Source organism: Urocampus carinirostris, chromosome 9 (genome assembly GCF_059441175.1).
Source record: "Urocampus carinirostris isolate Australia breed hairy pipefish chromosome 9, RoL_Ucar_1.0, whole genome shotgun sequence".
In the NCBI taxonomy this organism is placed as follows: Eukaryota; Metazoa; Chordata; class Actinopteri; order Syngnathiformes; family Syngnathidae; genus Urocampus; species Urocampus carinirostris.
This window is the reverse complement of record NC_142357.1, coordinates 8502943-8525724: the sequence shown is the minus strand read 5'-3', so window position 1 is coordinate 8525724 and position 22782 is coordinate 8502943. Positions and strand designations below refer to the sequence as shown.

At 38.5% G+C, this 22782-nt stretch overlaps 2 protein-coding genes across 5 annotated transcripts in view; both read left to right on the top strand.

Moving 5' to 3' along the window:
- The first annotated feature begins 1641 nt into the window (after positions 1 to 1641).
- On the top strand, positions 1642 to 13920 carry snx25 (sorting nexin 25). Of its 2 annotated transcripts, none has more exons than XM_088344451.1 (23): positions 1642 to 1779; positions 2079 to 2267; positions 3855 to 3939; positions 6018 to 6234; positions 6530 to 6702; positions 7247 to 7433; positions 7858 to 7928; positions 8407 to 8597; positions 8737 to 8868; positions 8954 to 9103; positions 9186 to 9311; positions 9452 to 9616; positions 9690 to 9821; positions 10087 to 10227; positions 10328 to 10441; positions 10950 to 11027; positions 11159 to 11242; positions 11311 to 11428; positions 11533 to 11599; positions 13114 to 13295; positions 13393 to 13493; positions 13591 to 13660; positions 13731 to 13920. In XM_088344451.1, exons 4-22 carry the CDS (start codon positions 6095 to 6097, stop codon positions 13654 to 13656), a joined length of 2418 nt encoding a protein of 805 aa, XP_088200577.1. In that variant the 5' UTR covers positions 1642 to 1779; positions 2079 to 2267; positions 3855 to 3939; positions 6018 to 6094; the 3' UTR covers positions 13657 to 13660; positions 13731 to 13920. The 2 variants fall into 2 exon arrangements, with proteins under 2 accessions (XP_088200577.1, XP_088200576.1); XM_088344450.1 differs by having other exon boundaries at positions 2079 to 2782.
- Positions 13921 to 15611: 1691 nt separating this feature from the next.
- Positions 15612 to 22782, top strand: part of LOC148359242 (centrosome and spindle pole associated protein 1-like) — a 36847-nt gene continuing 29676 nt past the window's right edge. For 2 of the 3 annotated variants that reach the window (XM_088344447.1, XM_088344446.1), the window contains exons 1-3: positions 15612 to 15679; positions 19674 to 19778; positions 19976 to 20048. In XM_088344447.1, coding sequence (XP_088200573.1) covers positions 19677 to 19778; positions 19976 to 20048 — 175 coding nt within the window. In that variant the 5' untranslated portion in view covers positions 15612 to 15679; positions 19674 to 19676. The remainder of the gene's footprint in view (positions 15680 to 19673; positions 19779 to 19975; positions 20049 to 22782) is intronic. The other variant, XM_088344449.1, reaches the window with a different exon arrangement.

Here is a 22782-nt window from a genome sequence, read left to right as displayed (position 1 = left end):
TTCAATTCTGAACTCTGGTAGCTTGGAAGTGTGGTAAATTACACAAAGGCCTGACACTGCATCTAGTCAAGTCTCAAGTCATTTTTATTTGTATAGCCCTTAATCACAATAAGTCTCTAAGGGCTTCACAGATTAGTACACTATGTTACACAGACTATTTTTCAGCCGACAAGAAGAGTAGGTTATTATTCATATGCAATGGAGTAGAAGTGAGTTTTAAGTTTAGATTTAAACATTTCCACTGAGATTGCAGATCGGATCTCAGGGGGAAGAGCATTCCACAGCACCTGATTCCAAACCCAAATGGTGGCTATCTATTGTATTTTTTATATAAGTGCACATCTCTGATAATGTATATCAAGTGTGGAAAACTTAGGTTTTAAAATGATCAATGGAGAGTTCTGTATGTGACTTTCTTTATACAAAAAATAAATTGTACTGCCATCTGCTGGATTTAGACCAACGTTACAATTTATGGAGTTCTCCCTGGAATCGGTTGGTGAGGAAGTTAGAGTTAAAAGGTTAGAGAGTCAAGGACACCGAGATAGATAGATAGATAGATAGATAGATAGATAGATAGATAGATAGATAGATAGATAGATAGATAGATAGATAGATAGATAGATAGATAGATAGATAGATAGATAGATAGATAGATAGATAGATAGATAGATAGATAGATAGATAGATAGATAGATGGATGGATGGATGGATGGATGGATGGATGGATGGATGGATGGATGGATGGATGGATGGATGGATGGATAGATGGATAGATAGATAGATAGATAGATAGATAGATAGATAGATAGATAGATAGATAGATAGATAGATAGATAGATAGATAGATAGATAGATAGATAGATAGATAGATAGATAGATAGATAGATAGATAGATAGATAGATAGATAGATAGTTTAGATAGTTTAGATAATCATATTTTCCTTAGAAAAGATAAACACTGATTATTTCCCCAAAAATAGGGGGTGATTTTTGGGGGTGTTCTGCAACAATACTGAAAAGGACTTTTGGTTGGTTGGTTGGTCGGTTGGTCGGTAGGTCGGTCGGTCGGTTGGTTTTTTGGTTGGTTGTTTTTTTGGTTGTTTGGTTGGCTGGGTGAATTGGTGGCTCGGGTGGTTGGTTGGTTTGTTGGTTGGCTGGGTGAATTGGTGGCCCGGTTGGTTGGTTGGTTGGTTGGTTGGTTGGTTGGTTGGTTGGTTGGTTGGTTGGTTGGTTGGTTGGTTGGTTGGATCCCTTAACCACTGGGGTCATAGGGGCACCATTTCCTGTGGTGTGTGAAATGAAGGACACCAATTCTGAACAATAAAGACTGGACTTGATTCGAGTAGATGGTCCCCAAAACTGCAATTTTTATGTGTTCAAAAGAAAAAAGAATCACAATAAGAGGGAAGTTAAAAAAGAAAGGATAAGCATTTGAAACGTATATGGATGGATGGATGGATGGATGGATGGATGGATGGATGGATGGATGGATGGATGGATGGATGGATGGATGGATGGATGGATGGATGGATGGATGGATGGATCTCTCCGTTACTCGGTTACTGTGAGCTGGGCTGTACCGTCCGCTTGGAGTGCGCTGACATTTAAAACAGACACACCATCTGGTGCTAACACCATAGCTGATTGGCTGACACCCTCTCGCGTTCAGACAGATTGTCGTTCAGCTGGAGCTCGATGAAAAACAACATCTTGTTGTTGCGATTTGCCGGAGGGAATTTTTCGCTGGATCCAAGCCACTTGAACAAAAGTTAGAATGTAAATAAATTATCTTTAATAATTGTTATTTGACAAAGGAGTGTGACTGTAATGTTGACGACTGTTCGTTTTAAAGGATATAGAAGAAGCTAATGTTAGCTGGTGTTGACTTGCTTGTCAAAAGAGGATGCTAGTTGGCTAGTATTGTAATTTGTTACAGTTAGCTTAATGGCTAACTCTATATGGGTTCAATAGTTATTATTATTTAATGTTTATGTTTTTGGATTTTAGTCAAAAACTAACGGTGTGTGTTGGTCTATCGCTATCACCGCTAAGCTACCTCCTTATTTGTCTCCAAGGTGACGGTACTTTTCGATCCATTCATCTCCTTCGGTCGGCTATCAACCTGCAAGACGTATGCCACTATCGATCATTCAAGGTCAAACGTGGCGCCGGGGAGAGGAACATATTGTGGATGACTCAAGTGACGGATCTTCTTGGCTGTTGTCGCCGGGTGGCCCGATGTTTAGATCGGGGCATATACAAGAGTAGGTCGGTCAGGAGATGCGGGAGTGGGGATGCCGCTTCTTGAACACAATGTTGTAGCTGAGGGTCAAAAAGAGTACACCCACCTCTCCGAGTCGTCATCTGGACAAGAGGATCAGGTTTTCTGCCCAGCCATTAGTGAAACATATACGGATGGTGGGGTCGCAGTATGCCCATTCCCTCATCTACCACAACAAAACAGACTAGAAGGAGCAGCAGTGCGGGAGAGGGGCCCATGTTCGCCAGCTCTTCCTCATCATCTCTTAGCTCCTCTTTCCGATTTGTCCCAGCTTTTTTGCTGGGTGTGGTGGCAGCAGTAGTGTTCCAGCTTTCATGGGGAGGCCTGTCCCTGACCTCATTCTTCTTGAAGCTTTTCATTTATGTGTCATTCGCCCTGCTGTGTTTCTTGGCCGGGAGCTTTGTTCTGCTTATTAGGAAGAGTCCTTTAAAAGTCAGCTGTTTCAATAGACACAGAAAGCATTCTCTCCAGCAGTTGGAGTTCTTCAACAAGCTCATGGTAAGCTCTTAAATTAAGACAATGTTTTGGCACTACATTGTGTACACTTGCTGTCCATGTGGTCTAATGGGCTGATCTCTTGTAGATTGATATATTTCCCCCATTTTACTCCAGGAGCCCCTTATGTTGGGAAAAAAATACCTGTCAATTAACAGGTTTTCTCCGCATTTTATATATGAATGGTAAATGGTCTGCATTTATAAAGCACTTTTCAAGTCAATGAAGACCTCCCAAAGCGCTTTACAATGTGCTTCACACTTACCCATTCACACACACACTCACAAACCAATAGCGGCCATGCAGTCATGCAAGGCGCCGACCTGCTTATTGGGGGCATTAGGGATTCAGTGTCTTGCCCAAGGACACTTCGACATATATAACAATTTTTGTAAGGGGTAAAAAAATAACAAAAAAACTTTTGTTAGACAGATCTTGTTTTGCCCATTTTCTCTCTGATCCGGATCGTTCGAGTCACTGTTAGCAGACAACAGCGTTATCGTAGATTGCTTATGAAGATGAATTCTGTGACTGGTTACATGAAAAATGCCAGGAACCTTTTTGTGCCAGACTTGCACAATCAAAATAATCATTTTAGAATTGTTACCTTTTGTGGTACATTTTAGGTGAGGTGTGGAAGTTTCTTTGGTCAACTTGACCCGGTCAAGGTTGGGTTTTGGTCTACTCGATGTCAGAGATTTTATTGTGGTGCTGAACTAAATTAATGCATTATTTTCTGTCTGGTTACTCTAAATCTCAAGACTTTAACTTAAACATATTTTTCAAAAAGGAGCATGTCTATTCAACAAAGACCAGGCTTGTGCAATTTGGTCCATGCATTTTAAGGAAGCAACAGTGTCTGCTGTCAGGCAAAAACTGTGTGCTTGATTTTTGATGACTAGGATTTATATTTCTGCAATAGGAAAAAAACTCTTATTGTAGTTCTATAATATTTGTTTATTTATTGTCACCCATATATTTCAACCCTGCCCCATTTTGGGGGAGTCAGTGGGAGGGGGTTATATGGGTGGTCGCTGATTCAGGAAATAAGCTGGTGATTTTTTTTTTTCCGCAGACTCGATTTGTTGCCCCGATACAAGAATCAAGCCAGAGTCGAAAGGTGGTGGTTTCACATAATTTGGACAGAGCCCTAAAAGAAGGTAAATAGAAATTAAATGCTATGGTCAAGTTTAGGATTGTTATTTATGACACTATCATCGATGACACAATTAAACACCTAAATAACAAGATATTTCAGTGTTTGCTATTAATTATTAACTATCCATTATTATGACCATACTTATATTTTCATAAACATCCTGTCCGTACAATATAAGCCCTTAGCTTTGTTTCCTGCATTTCTAATGTTACCAGTGTACTACTGTATAATGTATTGTAATTTAAACTACCAACATATTTATATTTTTATCTCTTACTTGACACCATTAATAATAAACCCTCGGTCTATTGTTACTACTGCTGATGAGATCAAAAATGTTAGATTGGCTCTGCTAAATGTCACCACAACCTGTTTCTTAAAAACTGCTAATGGATGGATCTTCGTTCCTCCATCTCATCACAGTCAGATGTGGATTTTCTAAATCGGGCTGTGGAAAACGCCTACAAAATAAATTGCAAAACTAAGAAACAGCTTACTTCCTTATTTACACATTGGCTATTTATTAAAACCTTCTGCACACATTTAGAAAAAACCCGATTCACAATTGATGCTAAAAAATTACACAACTTGAAGACTTTGTCTTTGACCACCCCACCCTTATTTCACACATAATGAAAGATTACGATAATTGGAACATGAAACGATTCAATGATAGTCAGAACAAGGTTACCAACCTATCAATATTACGCAATAAAAAATGCAAACACCTGTTCAATGTACAGTATGTCACAAAATTGAGTACACCCCTCACATTTCTGCAGAGATTTAATTTCATGTTTAATAGAACATCACTGAAGAAACATCACTTTGACACAATGAAAAGAAGTCTGTCAACAAGGCCAAAGTTTTTCTAAATGGGTTAAGGGTAAAGGGGATGGACTGGCCAAGCATGTGTCCAGATCTAAACCCAACAGAACATCTTTGGGGCATCCTCAAGCGGAAGGTGGAGAAGCACAAGATCTCAAATATCCCCCAGCTCTATTATTGCCAGTAGGTTTAGGGTGGTTCTGCAAAATTATATTGGCCACAAAAAATATTTAACTTTAGCAACTTTTACTTTGGGTTGTACTCACTTTTGTTACCAGGGGTTTAGCTATTAATGGCTATATTTTAAGTTTTTTGATGGGAAAACAAAATGTACACTGCTGTATAAGATAAACAGACTGCCATTGTGTCAAAGCGATGTTTCTTCAGTGTTCAATTAAACGCAATGATAAAATCTGCAGAAATTTGAGGGGTATACTCACTTTTGTGACATATTGAATAACATGTTGTTTGAGATTGACACATAGCCAGGGATAAAGCTGACGATGCAATTTTAATTGCTTTATTGAAGAAATTTTATGAAAAAAAGAAACGTCAAATAAGAACATATATATGTGAGCTGCTAATATTTATAACTCATGTCAGACATCTCAACAAGCAACTTTCAACCTAGTGTTGATTTGACCTACACCGGAACTCACGGGCCTGCTCACTTTAGTTGTAGCTATAGGGTTGCTAGAGTTAAACTTGAGGATAGTTCAATGACCATTGGTGATTTTCAATAACATATTCAATAGAGCAAAACCCATCAGACTGGATTAAATAAAAAAAGAATGCAGAAACTTATTTAAAAAAAATGACTTACATTTAGACAATTTAGCTAAGCATGTCGTATGTTCAACACTTGTCTTATCATAAAGCTTACAGCAGGGCTCTCCAATGTGGCACCAGGTAGCCCCCTAAGAACACCTGAGTTGCCCACTGGCATGTTCGAAAAATAGCAATTTTCTCTTAAATTTGATTTCCAAATTACATGATGCATTAGTGCTTGGCGTGACTTCTAATGATCAAAACCTGGTAATAACATAGTTACAACAGAATAAAAACATTAATTGTTATTTTAGAATTGCATATCAAAATGGCAGCACTTTGCGCCAATCAGTAACAAAGAGTAGCTCTCGGCTTCAAAAAGGTTGCTAACCCTTGACTTACAGTTATGTAAAAATGTTTACCCTTATGGTTTCCAGCTGTGATAATGCTCTTTTTTGATCAAGACTTTTAATCTCTTCTCAGTGTTGGACTATGCCTACCGGGACTACATTCTGTCTTGGTACATTCCTTTGAGTCGAGATGAGGGCCAGTTGTATTCCATGTTGTCAGAGGACTGGTGGCAGATGATTGGGCAGTTGAGATGTCGACTTGCCGAAATAGACCTTGTTAACGTGGTGTGTTATGACACCATCCGAATTTTACATGCACACTTCACTGACCTCAAGGCTGCATCAGCAAGGTACACACGGCATATGTTACCTATGTTAATTAAAATAAGTTAGTGTAATAAAGTTAGTGTAAAAGGTTTTTTTGTTGTCTATTCTGCGTATGCTAAATTGAGCAAAATTACAATTTTAATATGTTTGCTTTCTTATTGTTCTTTAGTTTAAATAAGTTACAATGTAATGTTTCCATCATGACTCAATGCAGTCCTGAATATCAATAGTGATATAAGTTTATTTTAATAATATTAAGATGACAGAATAAAAACATAATTTTTCAATGATTGTGTGTCTTCTATAATGTTCTGACAGACCAGATGAAGGAGCTCGGCCATTTCCTCTCCATCCTTGTTTGGTTAGTCCTGAGTCAGAGCTGGCCTACCTCCGCTGTGTAGCCAGAATATTGCTGCTATGTCTGCTGCCACAAAAGGATGCAAAATCTCACACATTACGCTGCTGCCTCACAGAAGTTATTACGACTAAAGGTATTTTGAATCTTGAGCAGTCGTTTATATGTACGACTTAGTAACCTGTTAAGTCAAGAAGTGCGATTATTCAAAATGTGGAGTTTTGCATTGCAGGGGTACAAGGTTTGAGTTTGTCACTGTGGCCCATCTTGACGGGACATTATTTGTTTATTGAAAGGTATTAAGCTGGTTGAAGAATTGTCCTTGTTGACTTGCTTAGTTGAGAAGTCTTCAACTGGATGAAGTGCATTATTGTGTAAAAGGCTCCTGATTGTATCCATATTCGACATTTAACCTCCTTAAACTTTGACACTTGAACAAGAATTGTTACGTTTGTACCAGTGTAAACAAAGTCAACTAATGTCTGGAATTCTCGAGCACACAATACATTTTTTTACCAAAATTTCCAAAAAAGGGAAACTCTATGTATAAATAAAATTTTTGATTTTATTTAGAGATAATGCCACCCATACCTCATTGAGCACTAGTGTACCTCAATTATTTTCCTCAAGAAAATATGATAGCAGGGTCTCGTTAATTCTTGTGCGTGTTTGTACGGCAGTGTTGAAGCCTTTGGTGGAAGTTCTTAGCGACCCCGACTCTATAAACCGGATGCTGTTGTCTCAAATGGAGCAGCGAGAGCAGCAGGCTGAGCAGCAGAAGAAAGCTTACACCTACGCTGCCTCTTATGAAGACTTCATAAAACTGATATCAACTTCTGCAGATGTCAATTTCCTAAAACAACTCAGGTATGACCCTGAAATTATGCACAACTCAAGCACAATACATATGCTGGCAGGTAAGGCAAAACATGTTATTTTCCCTAATTGCTGTGAGTGCAGTGCACAACCATGTTTAACCAACAGTGTTAACTGCTCGTCTTGCTGTCGTGGGCTTATGTTACCATGGCAGCAAACCGTGCTCTTTTGGCAATGAGAGACACGTCAATTCAGAAAAAAACATTCGCATCACTTTTTTGTCTCATTAGTGCCAGCCAGATATTGGCTAACTTTATATTGTTGTTGTATGACTCATTCACGAACCACTTTCTCATAAGACTTGAATCTAATATCAATATATCGTGTTGGATATTGCTACATATTTAATTTTGTAGCCGTACTGAGATCTCAAAATTGATCTGTATTTATATAACTTGAGTTTTCTTCCCTACAGGTATCAGATAGTGGTAGAAATTATTCATGCCACCACCATTGGCAGCCTCCCTCAACTCAAGAAACAAAAAGGTTGTTAGTTACTTTTACATTAAGATTTGGGGTTTTTCTGACTTAAGGGTTGGAACTTTTTTTTTTTTTTTTTAATTATTGCATCAGTTTACCCAAGTTTGTTATTTACTTGTTCAGTTTTTAGCCTCATGAAGGAGATGTTATTCTTTTGTTAAGATTGCCTTCAAATTTGGGGCATCTGTGGACCCGAAAATGACCCTTTTCCCCCCTGATGTGTTTTTGTTTAAGCGCTTTTATTTTTATATCAACCTGTAAACAAAAGGTGGCCGACAGGATTTTATTTTTGGCAAATTATCTTTCCAGATCAACGTAAGACTTGAGGTTTTTTATACATTTAAAATCTCAAACTGCAATAATCCATTAAATTCCACCAGTAATTGAGTTATAACCCGGGCATGATCTCTTGAGCACACTAAGTAATTTCTTACTGTTAATTTGTGTCTGCTTCTTCCTCTTTTCTTCTGCTCTTCTCTCCCAGAGCGTAAAGGCAAAGAATCAGCAGCCATGAAAGCAGATCTGCTAAGGGCCAGAGATATGAAAAGATACATCAATCAACTGACTGTTGCTAAGAAACAATGTGAGAAACGAATCCGTTTACTTGGCGGACCAAATTATGAGAACAATGAAGATGGCGGGGCTGATGACAGTGATGAGCCTCTAAGCCAGAGGGTACATTTTTTTCCTCTGAAGCATTTGTGTTTTTTATGGAGCCTGAGTGGTTGCCCTGCTTATATCAGTGAATGTGCGTGTCATTCAACCAAACCCTATGTATTCAATTTTTATAACGAATCTTTATCCTCTCATTCAGATTCTCCTGTTTGATGACATCCTGTGCAATCCAGGTTATAGGGAACATTTCAGAGATTACATGGAGAGAGTTGATAAGAGAGCTCTGATACATTTCTGGGAGTTGGTGGAAACACTGAAAACTGCTAACAAGGTGAAACACATGTCACAATATTTATTAGCATAACAAATACAGCACAGCATGTGTGGGTGCGTAATTCTTTCTTTACATTTAACAGAATGAGGTACCCCAAATTGTTGGAGAAATCTACCAAAAGTTCTTCGTAGAAAGCAGAGAGATTCCGGTAGAGAAGTTTCTGCTGAAAGAGATCCAGCAAAGTTTAGTGGGAAATCGAGGAACTCAAGTCTTTGTGAGACTACAGGAACAGGTCAATCGTCCTTTTATGACGTTTTTCGCCCTTCAAAACTGTCAGACGGTTTTACATGGTCAATTCTGTCGTTCTCATAAAGGTGGCTGAAACGATGAGGGAACGTTATTACCCTTCCTTTCTGGTTTCGGATCTCTATGAAAGGCTGATTAAACGAGACGAGCAGCACTGCCAATCACAGTCCAGCATTGAGGAGAAAGATGAAGGGGTCAGACGCATGCACAGATTCCTTAAAATGAATGCCCCATAATTGCCCATTCCTTTGTATTTACATTTCTCTCTGGTGTAACGTCTGCATTTTAATTTGAACATCATGGACTCATTCTTTTGTGTTGTGTTGCGTTGTAGTGTCGGGGTCTGGATGCAGGGGAGGAGGTGTGTGATGAAGGCAGCAAAGGAATCAATGAACAGGCCAGCTATGCTGCCACTAAACTTCGCCAACTGCATGACAAATTGGAATATAAGAGACAAGCCCTGGGCTCTATTCAGAATGCACCTAAACCTGATAAAAGGGTAAGGAAATAAGAATAATGATGATTGCTGTTATAACGAAGGAAACCATCTAAACAGTATTTTGTCTTTTTAGATAGTGAGCAAATTGAAGGAAGAAATAGGAGCCATGGAGAGAGAGTACAGTGAACTTCAGCAACATATTATCAGGACTGACTGGTGGTGTGAAAACTTGGGACATTGGAGGGCTACGATTACTACTGCTGAAGTAATTCCTTTTGGGTATAATCTATACTTTATCATAGGGTTTCTAAGATACCACATTCTTTTATTAGAAATTAACCAAAAATACTTTGGAAAAATAAGCCTTGCAACCTTGCAAGAGATAATTGTATTGTTGCACTGAGCAAGAAATGGCCTGCATAAAATAGAAGAACCACACAGATGACAACACATGGTTTTGTGTTTAATGTGTAGGATAGTTTTGAAACTGAGATTTTTATTTTAGACTAATAAGTGTCTGACTGCTTCAGGCCTCAGAAGAAGGCGGAGAAACGGTAGCATGCTACAATGTGTGTGTTGACCTTTTGGAGTGTGAGGAGATGATAAACAGCCGCTGGAGTGTCCAAAGAAAACTTCCTGAATTTCACATATTGCACCGTAAGCTGACTGAGGTAATAAAATCACATGAATGTATGTGGCAATACATCACTTTAGGAAGTAGTGTAATGTACAATATTATTGCACCATTAATTTCAGTCCTTTTCCCCTCAGTGTTTTCCGTCCTTGAAGAAACTTCAATTACCATCCCTCAGTAAACTCCCCTTCAAATCTATTGACCAAAAGTTTTTGGACAAGAGCAAAATTCAGCTTAATACATTTTTACAGGTAAGCATGATAAATTAATACAAACACACTTTAAATAATAATAAATTGTCAGCTAGAATATATTTTTAACAAATAATTTCTTGAAGTGTTGGTGTTTTGTTACTCATGCACTGAATGACAAAATGTTCACCCAGATTAATATGCAATAAATAATTAGTACGCTATTTTCTGGACTATAAGGTGCACCTAAAAAAGTAACTATAGATGTGAAATACTACTTGAGTTTTATGGTATATTACCATATTTGTGCAATGATTGATCAAATCAACAAACATCGCTGACCAAAATCGCAAAACGTTGTGTATGCAATGGGATTACAATCTCTCTTCTCCAAGGAATGTTAGACAATGGAGAAAACAAGGTCTTTCAAATAAATACTATATAAGCTATTTTACATTCAGTGCTGTTCAAAGTAATAGCAGTGCAATGTGATTGACCAGAATATCTCAATTGGATCTTTTTGGCTGAGGGAGCCCGTGTTTTTAATGTTTGGTACGAATGTTTACAGCGTCTGCTGACAGATGAGCGATTGTGTCAATCAGAAGCACTTTATGCCTTCCTCAGTCCATCTCCCGAACATCTGAAGGTAACTTTTTTTTCTTCGTACTTAAATCTTAAAGCAGAAATCATGCTGTCAAATATAGTCAATATTAAATTTGTATTTAAAGAGAGAAATAATACAGTTTATTTATCCTCTGCTATTGTCTCTGCTTGAAGGTGATGTCCATTCAGAAGAAGTCTTCTTTCTCTTTGGCTTCTTTCCTGGAGAAACTTCCCGGGGATTTTTTTTCTCATACAGAGGTATCGAATCCTACAGGAAGTCTGACAATCCTTTGTATTGTGAGTGCCAAAATTGTTGCGTTTTACAGGAGGAGGCAGATGATGACAGTGACCTGTCAGATTACGGTGACGAGACAGATGGGAGGAGAGATGCCCTCGCTGAGCCTTGCTTTATGCTCATTGGCGAAATATTTGAACTACGAGGAAGTGAGTGAGATACTTTTTTTTTTGTATTTTTGTCACATGTCATCTATGGAAAGAGTGTTTCTTAATATTGAATTTACATGCATGTATTTCTGCTGATCTCACAGTGTTTAAATGGGTGAGGAAAACTCTTATTGCACTTGTCCAGGTGACATTTGGACGAACTATCAACAAGTGAGTACAAGTCATTGCTATAAAACAATTACAGTAATCCCTCACTGTATCTTGGTATACTTTTTTGCGGTTTTGATAATTTGCGGATTTTTAATTGGATTGATTGTCTTATTGTCGTTGATATCAATGTATCATGCATTTGGTTCTGCAGTAGACAGCACACAGCAAATGCTATCACATGGCTAGGTTGGGGAAGTATGCGTGAGCGTGTGTGTGCGTGCGCGCACGAAAACAAACTGCGGAGCACCGCGACAGCTAGTATTTTTGCGACTCGTTACATTAAAAATAAATTCCTCATTTAAGTCAGACTGACAAAAGTCAAATGAGCGCAAACAAATGCTGACCACCACTGGGTGCTACATGGATTGTTATCTAGTCCGGGAAGAACCTGAGGTGGCGCCGGGAGAGAAAGCATTAGTGTATCCCCAGATCTGGCTTACTGCTACACCTAGGCTACGTAACAAATCTGCTGAGCCTGTATCTCAACAAGGCCAGGTCTGTTCCACATAAAACGGATAACTTGGAGCTACAATTCGTGGGAAACCGCTACATATGCTACATGATGTTTGTATTTAGTTTCAATGAGCACTGATGCTAGCGTGGAGCTAGCCAGACGTTTTGTACATCGCTTTCTTACACTGAAAGAAGAAACCCTACAACATTTATTGTACTATTGTATAGTGACAATAAAGCCCAATTATTCAACTCCAATTCTGTGTTTTTATTTCCAATCAAATCAAATTTATGTATAAAGCACTTTTAAGGAAAAAAAATGTCATTCAAAATGCTGTATAAAACATAGCATACAACAAGACAATAAAATCCCACTAACATAAACCCTCCCCGCCCCGACAACCCAAAATAACTCAAACACATGCACACACAATAGTTTAAATACAATACAATCAAAATGAGTAGTAATAGAGATAAAATAAGATATGATTATGGCAAGGCACAGACTATCGATGTGAGGAAAGGGACCTGAGGGAGGCTTATCCACACTGATAGGGATGGCAGCCAACGGCCTCTGGATTTTCAGCCATTTGAACCACACCCTACAGTGTGGTACCCCCAATTGAGGAAACAATGAAATATAAAAATGACAATGAAAAATAAAAACAACCGCAAAACAAAAATAAAATTATGAAATAAAAGTAAAATATTATACAATAAAATATTAAAAGTTAAACAGATAATATTTATTTTTTATCATATAAAAGCCATATTAAAAAAGTGGGTCTTGAGCCTCCCCTTAAAAGTATCAATGGTCCCTGCAGACCTGATGTCCTCCGGCAGACTTCCATAGATGTATAGTTGACATCCTGTTACAGTTGTATGTATTATATGTTACTGATATCAAATAAATTAAAACAAATTCTACTTTACAGGTTTTGACTATCGTGGAACTTTTTTAGAACAAAACCATTGTGAAAAACAGGGAATTACTGTAAACTTTTAATCCAGAATACTCAAAACAGTTTTCTACATATTAATCTAATGAATTTGTCTTTCAGACAGATCAGGGACACGGTGAACTGGATTTTCTCTGAACAGATGTTGGTCTGCTACATCAACATATTTAAGGACACTTTCTGGCCCAACGGGATTCTGGCACCACACATCAATGTCCGATCTGACACTGAACGCACTGAAACTAAGGAACGAGCGCAACAAAAACTTCTTGAAAATATCCCAGGTAGCAAATAAAGATTGCCTTAGCAGTATGTCAATGCAAGGGGTAAGATTTATTCATGAGGATTAACATTTCCACTATATAACCTTTTGCTTGACAGATGCTTTAGCAAACCTTGTAGGCCAGCAGAATGCTCGTTATGGAGTCATCAAGGTCTTCAATGCCCTGCAGGAAGCGAGTGCCAACAAACATCTTCTCTATGTAAGAACACTAAGCAATTTAGCCAGCAACCGTAAATGTTTTCCTTTGGTTGCTGAGTAGGTACTTGTAAGCATACTACTTTTTGTCTGTTTTTTAGGTTTTGATGGAAATGTTACTTAAGGAAGTGTGTTCGGAACTCAGAATAGAGGTTGACAATATGTGAACAAGTATGTTTTCACACTTTTCGTGAATGTTTCTGTTGTATCTATTTTTAAGGAATTTTGTCTTTTCTTTCAGAACCTGATACAGAGAGCACTAAGAAAAAAAATGGTAAAAACGGGGTTCAAGTTTTGACAGTCTTCAAGCCTTGCCACACATTCTTCATCCGTCTTTTTTGATGTCTATCCTTCACGAAGAGTTAAATGTTTGTTGCCCGGAAGGAAGATTTTTTTCATCTTTCAACGTTGACAAAATCAACATTCAGATCCAGTGCTTGTATTTCACAGGTCTTTTGCACAGATTGTAGTTTGTCCAGAGCACACGATGAGCCTTGAAGATGAGCCGACTATGAAGGCTACATGACCAAAAGTATTAATATTTGTCAATTACAAAGACATGTTTAGTTATTTCCTTGGAAGTGGTTGCATACATCTTGTAAGAAGAGGAGAAAAAGCTTTTCTGAAGTTAACGGATTATTTCTTCATAACTGACCAGTACAAAGCAGTTACGGTGCACCTCTTGCTGATTCCACTTCCGAAACTTGATTTTGAAGTGAGAAAATTATGTGCTGGCGATGTTATTCAAAGGCCTACTAACTTAATATATTTTATACAATTTGCACTCAAATTCTTACATCTGTTTCTAATGATTGACATTCACACAAAATCATTGTTTGAGTTACCATTTTAAAACTGAGACTCAATTTTCTATCATAAGGAACAAAAGCTAGAGCTGTATTGCAACCTACATCTGTTCTTGATGTAAATCTCAGACGGAAAAAAACAAGTTGGTTGTTGAGTCATTTTGTTCAAATTAATTCTACATAGAAGTTCTTGAATTGAAGCAAAACAAAGGAGGTTCAGGTCAGTGACAAGTGTGGTGAAAGGAACCTCTCAACATTCCTGCTACACAAAAGATGAGCAACATTTTTGCTCTGTGATTGTTGTTAAGGCTTATAATTGTGCAATATAATGCCATGTAAAAGACATTGTGATTTATTTTATTTATGATAATTATTGATAGATTTTATTTTTACCGACAATTGTTTAGAGAGCGTTTATATGAGCAATAAATGAATTAAAAAAAAAAAACTTGCAAGTGGTTCTGTTTTATTCCCTTATCAAAATTGCCTAAAATGACATATTGCTGTGGTCTCACTTCTCATTTTGAAATTAAGTAAATTTAGTATGTAGTTGGGTGCAATGATATTCTAATGTTTGATGAGTAGCATTTTGGTTAAGGAAAATAGATCTATTGAGGGGATCAGATATAACCTCCTGAAGAGGCAACTCTTGACAGCTTTCTCTGCTGACGGTTCCTGGCCTGTTTGGAGTCGTGGCAAAGTTGGCACCAGTCCATTCCTTGATGCTGTCGGCCAAGTTGTTTTTCTGCCTTCCTCTTATGCCCCCTTGGACTGCACTCTAGAGAAAAGATCTTAGCCAGTAGTTATGATCTTAAATATAGAACACTAAAACTTATTGAGTTAATGCTTTTGTGCAGCATAACCATTTTCCAATGAGTGGATGAATGTTTCGGGCTGTGTGCTTTTTAAACAATTGTCGGGGGCGCACTATTCTTGCCTACTGCGTGGAGGAAAACTTTCAGAATAGTAAACACTTTGTTTGCAGTTGCTACCCAAAGGGACATTGGCATGTCAGCAATATTCTGTATCCCAGTGACAATCACCACTATCTACCAGCGTTGAAATCCACCTTGAAATGCAGCCAAGGTAAAAGTGTAGGGAAATCACCTTTTACGCTTTCAAAATAAAAAACAGTAACATACAGACTGGTACCAAAGTTACCCAGTTCCACGTTAACCATGATACAATGACAATAGAATGCTTACCACATTCTTCACTTTGGATGTGAATATCCGTGTTGTGCTTTTTTTGCTTTAAAATATATAAGTGTTGTATTTTATTTTGACAAATCACACCGGAATCTGTCCTGTCGTTCTCGAAACACATTTTAAGAAGAACAAGGCGCCACTAAACATAGCTGGATATTACGTACAATTCTATCAAGGTGGGAAATATTCAATAATCACGAATTTCTATTAGGTTTGCTTGAGAACAGTATTTTTTCCAGTCTTTTCCAATATTTGATGAATTGGTTTGTTAATAAAATATTCTCCTTGATACCTTTTATTTAGGTGGCTAGCTAAACCCTAGCGATATGGTATCGTATCGGCTATATTTAATTCATCTTTAGCTGCGCTTGCTATTATGAAGCAGTTTAATTCCATTTTTAGCTTCCTATCTTAAGCTCCCTTCTCTGTGCTTACGGCTGCGCTCTGGTTGCCAGACAACGGAAATTAAGGAGCCAGTAGCCGTGTTTATTTGACTGAGGACCAGAGCCTACCGGTACACGTTTTTCACTCTTCCTGCTTATCCCGGATTTTTTTTTCCATTTTGTCTTGAGAACATAAATCCCGGGTGGCATATCTACACGCGAACTCGAATATACATGGCCCTCTTACATGTCAACCGTGATTTCAGTCACATTTTTTTCACCAATACTGTAGTCTCAAAGCACTGCATTGGCCATAATGACACCGTCCCCTGATCTGAAACTGGCATGCAGGCAAGGAAAAACAACAAATCCGCACGAGGAAAATAAGAGTCGTTGAGATGGGCCACACAAGAGGTTATACCCTTGCATGGATGACGAGGCACATTAGATGGTGCACTGGGTAACAATACACAAAATATAGTGAAAATCAATTAACAATAAAAAACATAGATAACATGTAAAGTTGTTCAAGAATTCCATAACAACGACTATATGACTAAAATGTTTAAGTCTAGTCACAATTTTGTTTGCATAGCCCTTAATCACAAAATGTTTCAAAGGGCTGCACAGACCACCTTAACAACATCCCCAAATCTGGAGCCTACTCAAGGGCAAGGGAAAAAAAACCTCAGCATGAGGAAAATTATACTCTGAGAAAGGATCGTTCATTGGGTAATCTCCCTTGAGACAGGCAACCTGTTGATGCTTGATTTCTTTTATAAATTACAGTATATTTAAGGATGATGAATTGTCCATTGATGCCCTTGCCACATTCATTGCAGTTTGGTCATCCTTCAAGGGGTATTACCCCATGTGTGATCCCTTCTCAAAGTTCCCAAGTCCCTTTAAGCTAAAACATATCGAAGTTTTTTTCCATTAAGAATTTAGATTTTTTTTTGTGGAGGATCTTGTTGCATAAGTGTATAAATACTTTGTGTAGAACAGCACTTAAGGTGTTGAAAACCCGTTCATATGTCCTATCCTTACAAGCAGCCAGGTCGAGCAACCTTGTTTTGGTTACATTATTTATGGCAAGTATTCTTACCAGGACTCCAAGGAGCGTGTGACACTTCTTGCCATTTCAATGACTTGATTACACTTTTGTACTAATCGTTTCTCAGGATACTTTTGAGTTTTGCAGGTATAAATCTACTCATTGTCTTTCTCTTTTTATTCTGTCATGTTGCAATGCAAAATATCGTTTGCTAAATGAAAGTCACATTCATTTCTGTATATGATCAAATAGAAATATTTAGGTTAAATGTTGGTACACAATTTGGTTTAAGTAGTGATTATTTTCTTCATTTTAAAGCTGGTGTCGGCACAAAACACGCTTCATTTAATTTACCTGTACTATTAATAATGGCTGGCTTGCATTGTGCAGCACAAAGCACTATCATTGTGGTCTTTTAAATGATTAAAAAAAACTGCATTTATGCTCTTCGTGTAATAAATGTCTTTAGCTCTGCACAATGATTTGCTGTTGATGACATAATTGACACTAGTATATATATATATATATATATATATATATATATATATATATATACAGTGCATCCGGAAAGTATTCACAGCGCTTCACTTTTTCCACATTTTGTTATGTTACAGCCTCATTCCAAATTGTATTAATTTAATCTCTTATCTCAAAATTCTAGACAAAATACTCCATTATGACAATGTGAAAAAGTTTTTGTTTACTTTTTTTAATTTATTAAAAATAGAAAACTAAGAAATCACATTTACATAAGTATTCACAGCCTTTGCTTAATACTTTTTGATCCACCTTTGGCAGCAAATACAGCCTCAAGTCTTTTTGAATATGATCCCACAAGTTTAGCACACCTATCTTTAGGCAGTTTTGCCCATTCTTCTTTGCAATAAGTCTCAAGCTCAATCAGGTTGGATGGGAGACGTTTGTGCACAGCCATTTTCAGATCTCTCCAGAGATGTTCGATCGGATTCAAGTCTGGACTCTGGATGGGCCACTCCAGGACATTCACGGAGTGGTTCTGAAGCCAATCTTTTGAGATCTTGGCTGTGTGCTTTGGGTCGTTGTCCTGCTGAAAAATGAACCTTCGCCCCAGCCTGAGGTCAAGAGCGCTCTGGAGCAGGTTTTCATCCAGGATATCTCTATATATTGCTGCATTCATTTTTCCTTCTATCCTGACTAGTCTGCCAGTTCCTGCTGCTGAAAAACATCCTCACAGCATGATGCTGCCACCACCATGCTTCACTGTAGGGATGGTATTAGCCTGGTGATGAGCGGTGCCTGGTTTCCTCCAAACATGGCGCCTGGCATTCACACCAAAGAGTTCAATCTTTGTCTCATCAGACCAGGGAATTTTGTTTCTCATGGTCTGAAAGTCATTCAGGTGCTTTTTGGCAAATTCCAGATGGGCTTCCATGTTCTTTTTACTAAGGAGTGGCTTTTGTCTGGCCACTCTACCATACAGGCCTGATTGGTGGATTGCTGCAGAGATGGTTGTCCTTCTGGAAGGCTCAACTCTCTCCACAGAGGAACACTGGAGCTCTGACAGAATGACCATCAGGTTCTTGGTCACCTCCCTGACTAAGGCCCTTCTTCCCCGATCGCTCAGTTTTGAAGGCCGGCCAGCTCTAGGAAGAGTCCTGGTGGTTCCAAATGTCTTCCATTTATGAATAATGGAGGCCATTGTGCTCATTGGGACCTTCAAAGCAGCAGAAATTTTTCTGTATCCTTCCAGATTTGTGCCTCAAGACAATCCTGTCTCGCAGGTCTACAGACAGTTGTTTTGACTTCATGCTTGGTGTTTGTGCTCTGACATGCACACTCAACTGTGGGACCTTATATAGACCGGTGTGTGCCTTTCCAAATCATGTCCAATCAACTGAATTTACTGCAGGTGGACGCCAATTAAGCTGTAGAAAGATCTCAGGGATGATCAGTGGAAAAAAGATGCACCTGAGCTCAATTTTGAGCTTCATGGCAAAGGCTGTGAATACTTATGTAAATGTGATCTCTTAGTTTTCTATTTTTAATAAATTCAAAAAAAGTAAAAAAAAAAAAAAAAACTTTTTCACATTGTCATAATGGAGTATTTTGTGTAGAATTTTGAGATAAGAGATTAAATTAATACAATTTGGAATGAGGCTGTAACATAACAAAATGTGGAAAAAGTGAAGCGCTGTGAATACTTTCCGGATTCGCTATATATTTTTTATATATATATATATATATATATATATATATATATATATATATGGGCAGCACGGCGGCGCAGTGGTTAGCGCTTGTGCGGCACAGTTCATGTCATGGGAACCTGTCGTGGGTTCAAATCCAGCTCCAGACTTCCTGTGCGGAGTTTGTATGTTCTCCCCGTGCTTGCGTGGGTTTCCTCCGGGCACTCCAGTTTCCTCCCACATTCCAAAAACATACATTTCAGGTGAATTGGCCGGTCCAAATTGTCCCTAGGTGTGAATGAGCGAATGAGTTGTCTGTCCCTGTGTGCCCTGCGATTGGCTGGCAACCAGTTCAGGGTGTCCCCTGCCCACTGCCCGGAGATGGCTGGGATGGGCTCCAGCCCCCCCGCGACCCTAATGAGGATAAGCGGTACGGCTGATGAGATGAGATATATATATATATATATATATATATATATATATATATATATATATATATATATATATATATATATATATTCTATTATAACTTTGCAATTTCAGTTGATACATTAACCCATTTTGCCAGGTTATGATGGAAGATGAGCTGGAGCTCTTCCTCAGGGAGCATAAGGCAAGAGTGGCGCAAGATAGAGCTAGCTTGGAAATAGATCCTCCTTACATGGAAATCCAGGTAAGTTGGCAACTTGAGTTATTTGGAACCTGTCTTTCAAACCTCTAATAATTGTATCTAGCCATATACAAATCTTTTATTGTGTTTTTAATTTAGGCTGATCCAGTCTTTTAGATCAATGAAAGTGGTGAAAGGCTTGAACTGTTTTAGTAGTATTTTTCTTTAAGTGTTTGAATGTATTTCATTTCATGTGCTAGGCAAAACCTCTTACAAACTACGAGCCTCTACTCAAGGAGAACATCCCTCCCAAGTTAACCTTGCAGGAGAAAGGTAAATGACGACACGCTGAAAAACTCATTGGCTATGGCTACATACATGGAATAGTCCGAATTTTTGGTTCAATCTGAATTAATCATATTAATGCCCTAGAGCAGGGCTGTCAAAGTCATTTGAACTCGGGGGCCACACGATAGAACAAACATTCTGTCGGGGGCCGGGCTAGTCGATTAAAGAGAAAGAAAAAGGGATAAAGAAATATGAGGAGGGAGAGAAAAGGAGAGAGTGTGGGACAAAGAAAGAGAGAGAGGGAGAGCGCGTGAGAAACAAAAGAGATAAAAAGAAGTAATGAGAGAGGGGGAAAAAAAGGAAGAGGAAAAAATAAATCCAAATAGAAAGACAGAAGGAGAGAAAAGAGAAAGGAAAGTGCGAAGGGTAGGAAGAGAGAAAGAGAAAAGAGAGAAAAGGAAAAAAGGAAGTTAGAGCAAAAGAAGTTAAAAAGACACAGAGAGAGAAAGAGACAAAGAGCAACAAAGGAAGAGAAAAAGAGAGACACAGAGAGTGGAAGAGACAGAGACCGAGTGGGAGAAAAGGGGTGGAAATGAAAGAGAGAGAGAGAGAAATAAATACAAGTACAGTGTCTTTGTGAGAGGCACCTGACTTTGGCAACACCAAGTTGACATATTTTAACCTGCAGCTTGTTTTTCTCTTGTGCTTCTCTGAGTGTTGTCTCGCGGGCCGGATTCAATCCCTTAGCGGGCCTGATCTGGCCCGCGGGCCGCCTGTTTGACACCTGTGCCCTAGAGACAAACATACAGCCCCGTCCACTTGCATGGTGTTTGCGAGAAATCCAATCAGGTGGCATGGGATGAGTGATGTAATTACGTTAAGTTACATTGTTTCCACATTTAACGTTGAACATCAAATAATGGATGACTTTTTTAATATCACTCAACAAAATTCAACATAAACCGTGTTTTTTTCCTCCTCGCCCCAAATTGCAGCTTGTTTAGAAGTTGTGCTCGTATGTGGCCCACCAGCAGCATGGACTTACATTTTACGGATGGATACAACCGTAGCATTTTCACCGTGTGAGAAAAAAATAAAATGTAAATGTCCCGGAAATATCAACCAAAACACATGAGGCTTTTTATTTTTAGTGAGTAAGCCAGAGTTTGCGGGGATCATTCTTTGTACCACAAGTCGACAGTTCTTTTCAGCAATCAACAAATACATATCCCTTTATTTTATCTTGTAAAATTGGTTTTCAAACACAAAATAAAAAAAGGAAAATGATAAATTATGTCCCTTTTTAAAGCACTAAATTTAACAAAGGCTTAGGTTTTTGTCTTTTTCATTCACAAGATATATTTCGTTGCATATTTGTTTATAAAAGACCATGTTATGCAATTGATTTTGAAACTCTGTGAATTTATGAATACAAGTATCTGAATAAAAACTAATTAAAAGTAACTTAAGGGAAGTAATATAATATCTCCCTTTTATAAGCACTAAATTTGATCATTTGCATAAAAAAAAACCTCAATGCATTATGGTTGGCTCTTTTTCCATTAAATGATTTGATAGATAAAATATATACCTGACAATAAACAAAATAGCATGTTGTTGAAAATATAGCCATATATTTGAATGTTGGGTACACTGGGGACAAGAGAGGCACCAAATCAACACATTTTTATTACTAGTACCGTATTTTCCGCACTATAAGGCGCACCTAAAAGCCTTTATTTTTTTCAAAAGCTGACCATGCGCCTTATAATACAGTGCGCCTTATTTATGGAACAAAATTAATTTGCAAAGTCTTGCAACTAACTTGCAGCCGCCGACTAGATTTTCCCCCAAACGCCAAGTAGTCCGCGGTGTATGCTGGGATTTATTTACCGGCGTTTCATTGGCTAACCAATGTGTCAATCATCATTTGAATGGATCACTATTGGCTAAAGTTATTCGGAGGTCAAGGGGAGGATCCTTTTTATCATTTACAGGCTGGCATTGGCTTGAACGGCAAAACAAAGCCTGCAATTGGCCAAAAAAGACGTGTCAATCATCAGTTGAATCGATCACTATTGGCTAAAGTTATTCGGAGGTCAAGGGGCGGATCTTTTTTATAATTTACAGGCTGGCATTGGCTTAAACGGCAAATCAAAGCCTGCAATTGGCCGAAAAAAATGAATGCGTATAGCACGTGGCTGACGGCATACAGAAAGCATTTTTTCACTATTTTGTCTCATCTCATCATCAGCCGTACCGCTTATCCTCATTAGGGTCACGGGGGGGCTGGAGCCCATCCCAGCCATCTCCGGGCAGTGGGCAGGTGACACCCTGAATTGGTTGCCAGCCAATCGCAGGGCACACAGGGACAGACAACTTATTCGCTCATTCACACCTACGGACAATTTGGACCGGCCAATTCACCTGAAATGCATGTTTTTGGAACGTGGGAGGAAACCGGAGTGCCCGGAGGAAACCCACGCAAGCACGGGGAGAACATACAAGCTCCGCACAGGAAGTCTGGAGCTGGATTTAAACCCACGACAGGTTCCCATGACATGAACTGTGCCGCGCAAGCGCTAACCACTGCGCCGCCGTGCTGCTTACTATTTTGTATTTGTAAATATTTTATTCTCCTGGATTTACTGAACTCACGGATATAAGAGGACCACGGCTGCACATTATTATGAACACAACGACTTCGGTGAGCTACTCTGGCTATATATATTATCCCTGTATCTTGTTTCAGACTGAATTAATGTTTCTGTGATAAGCG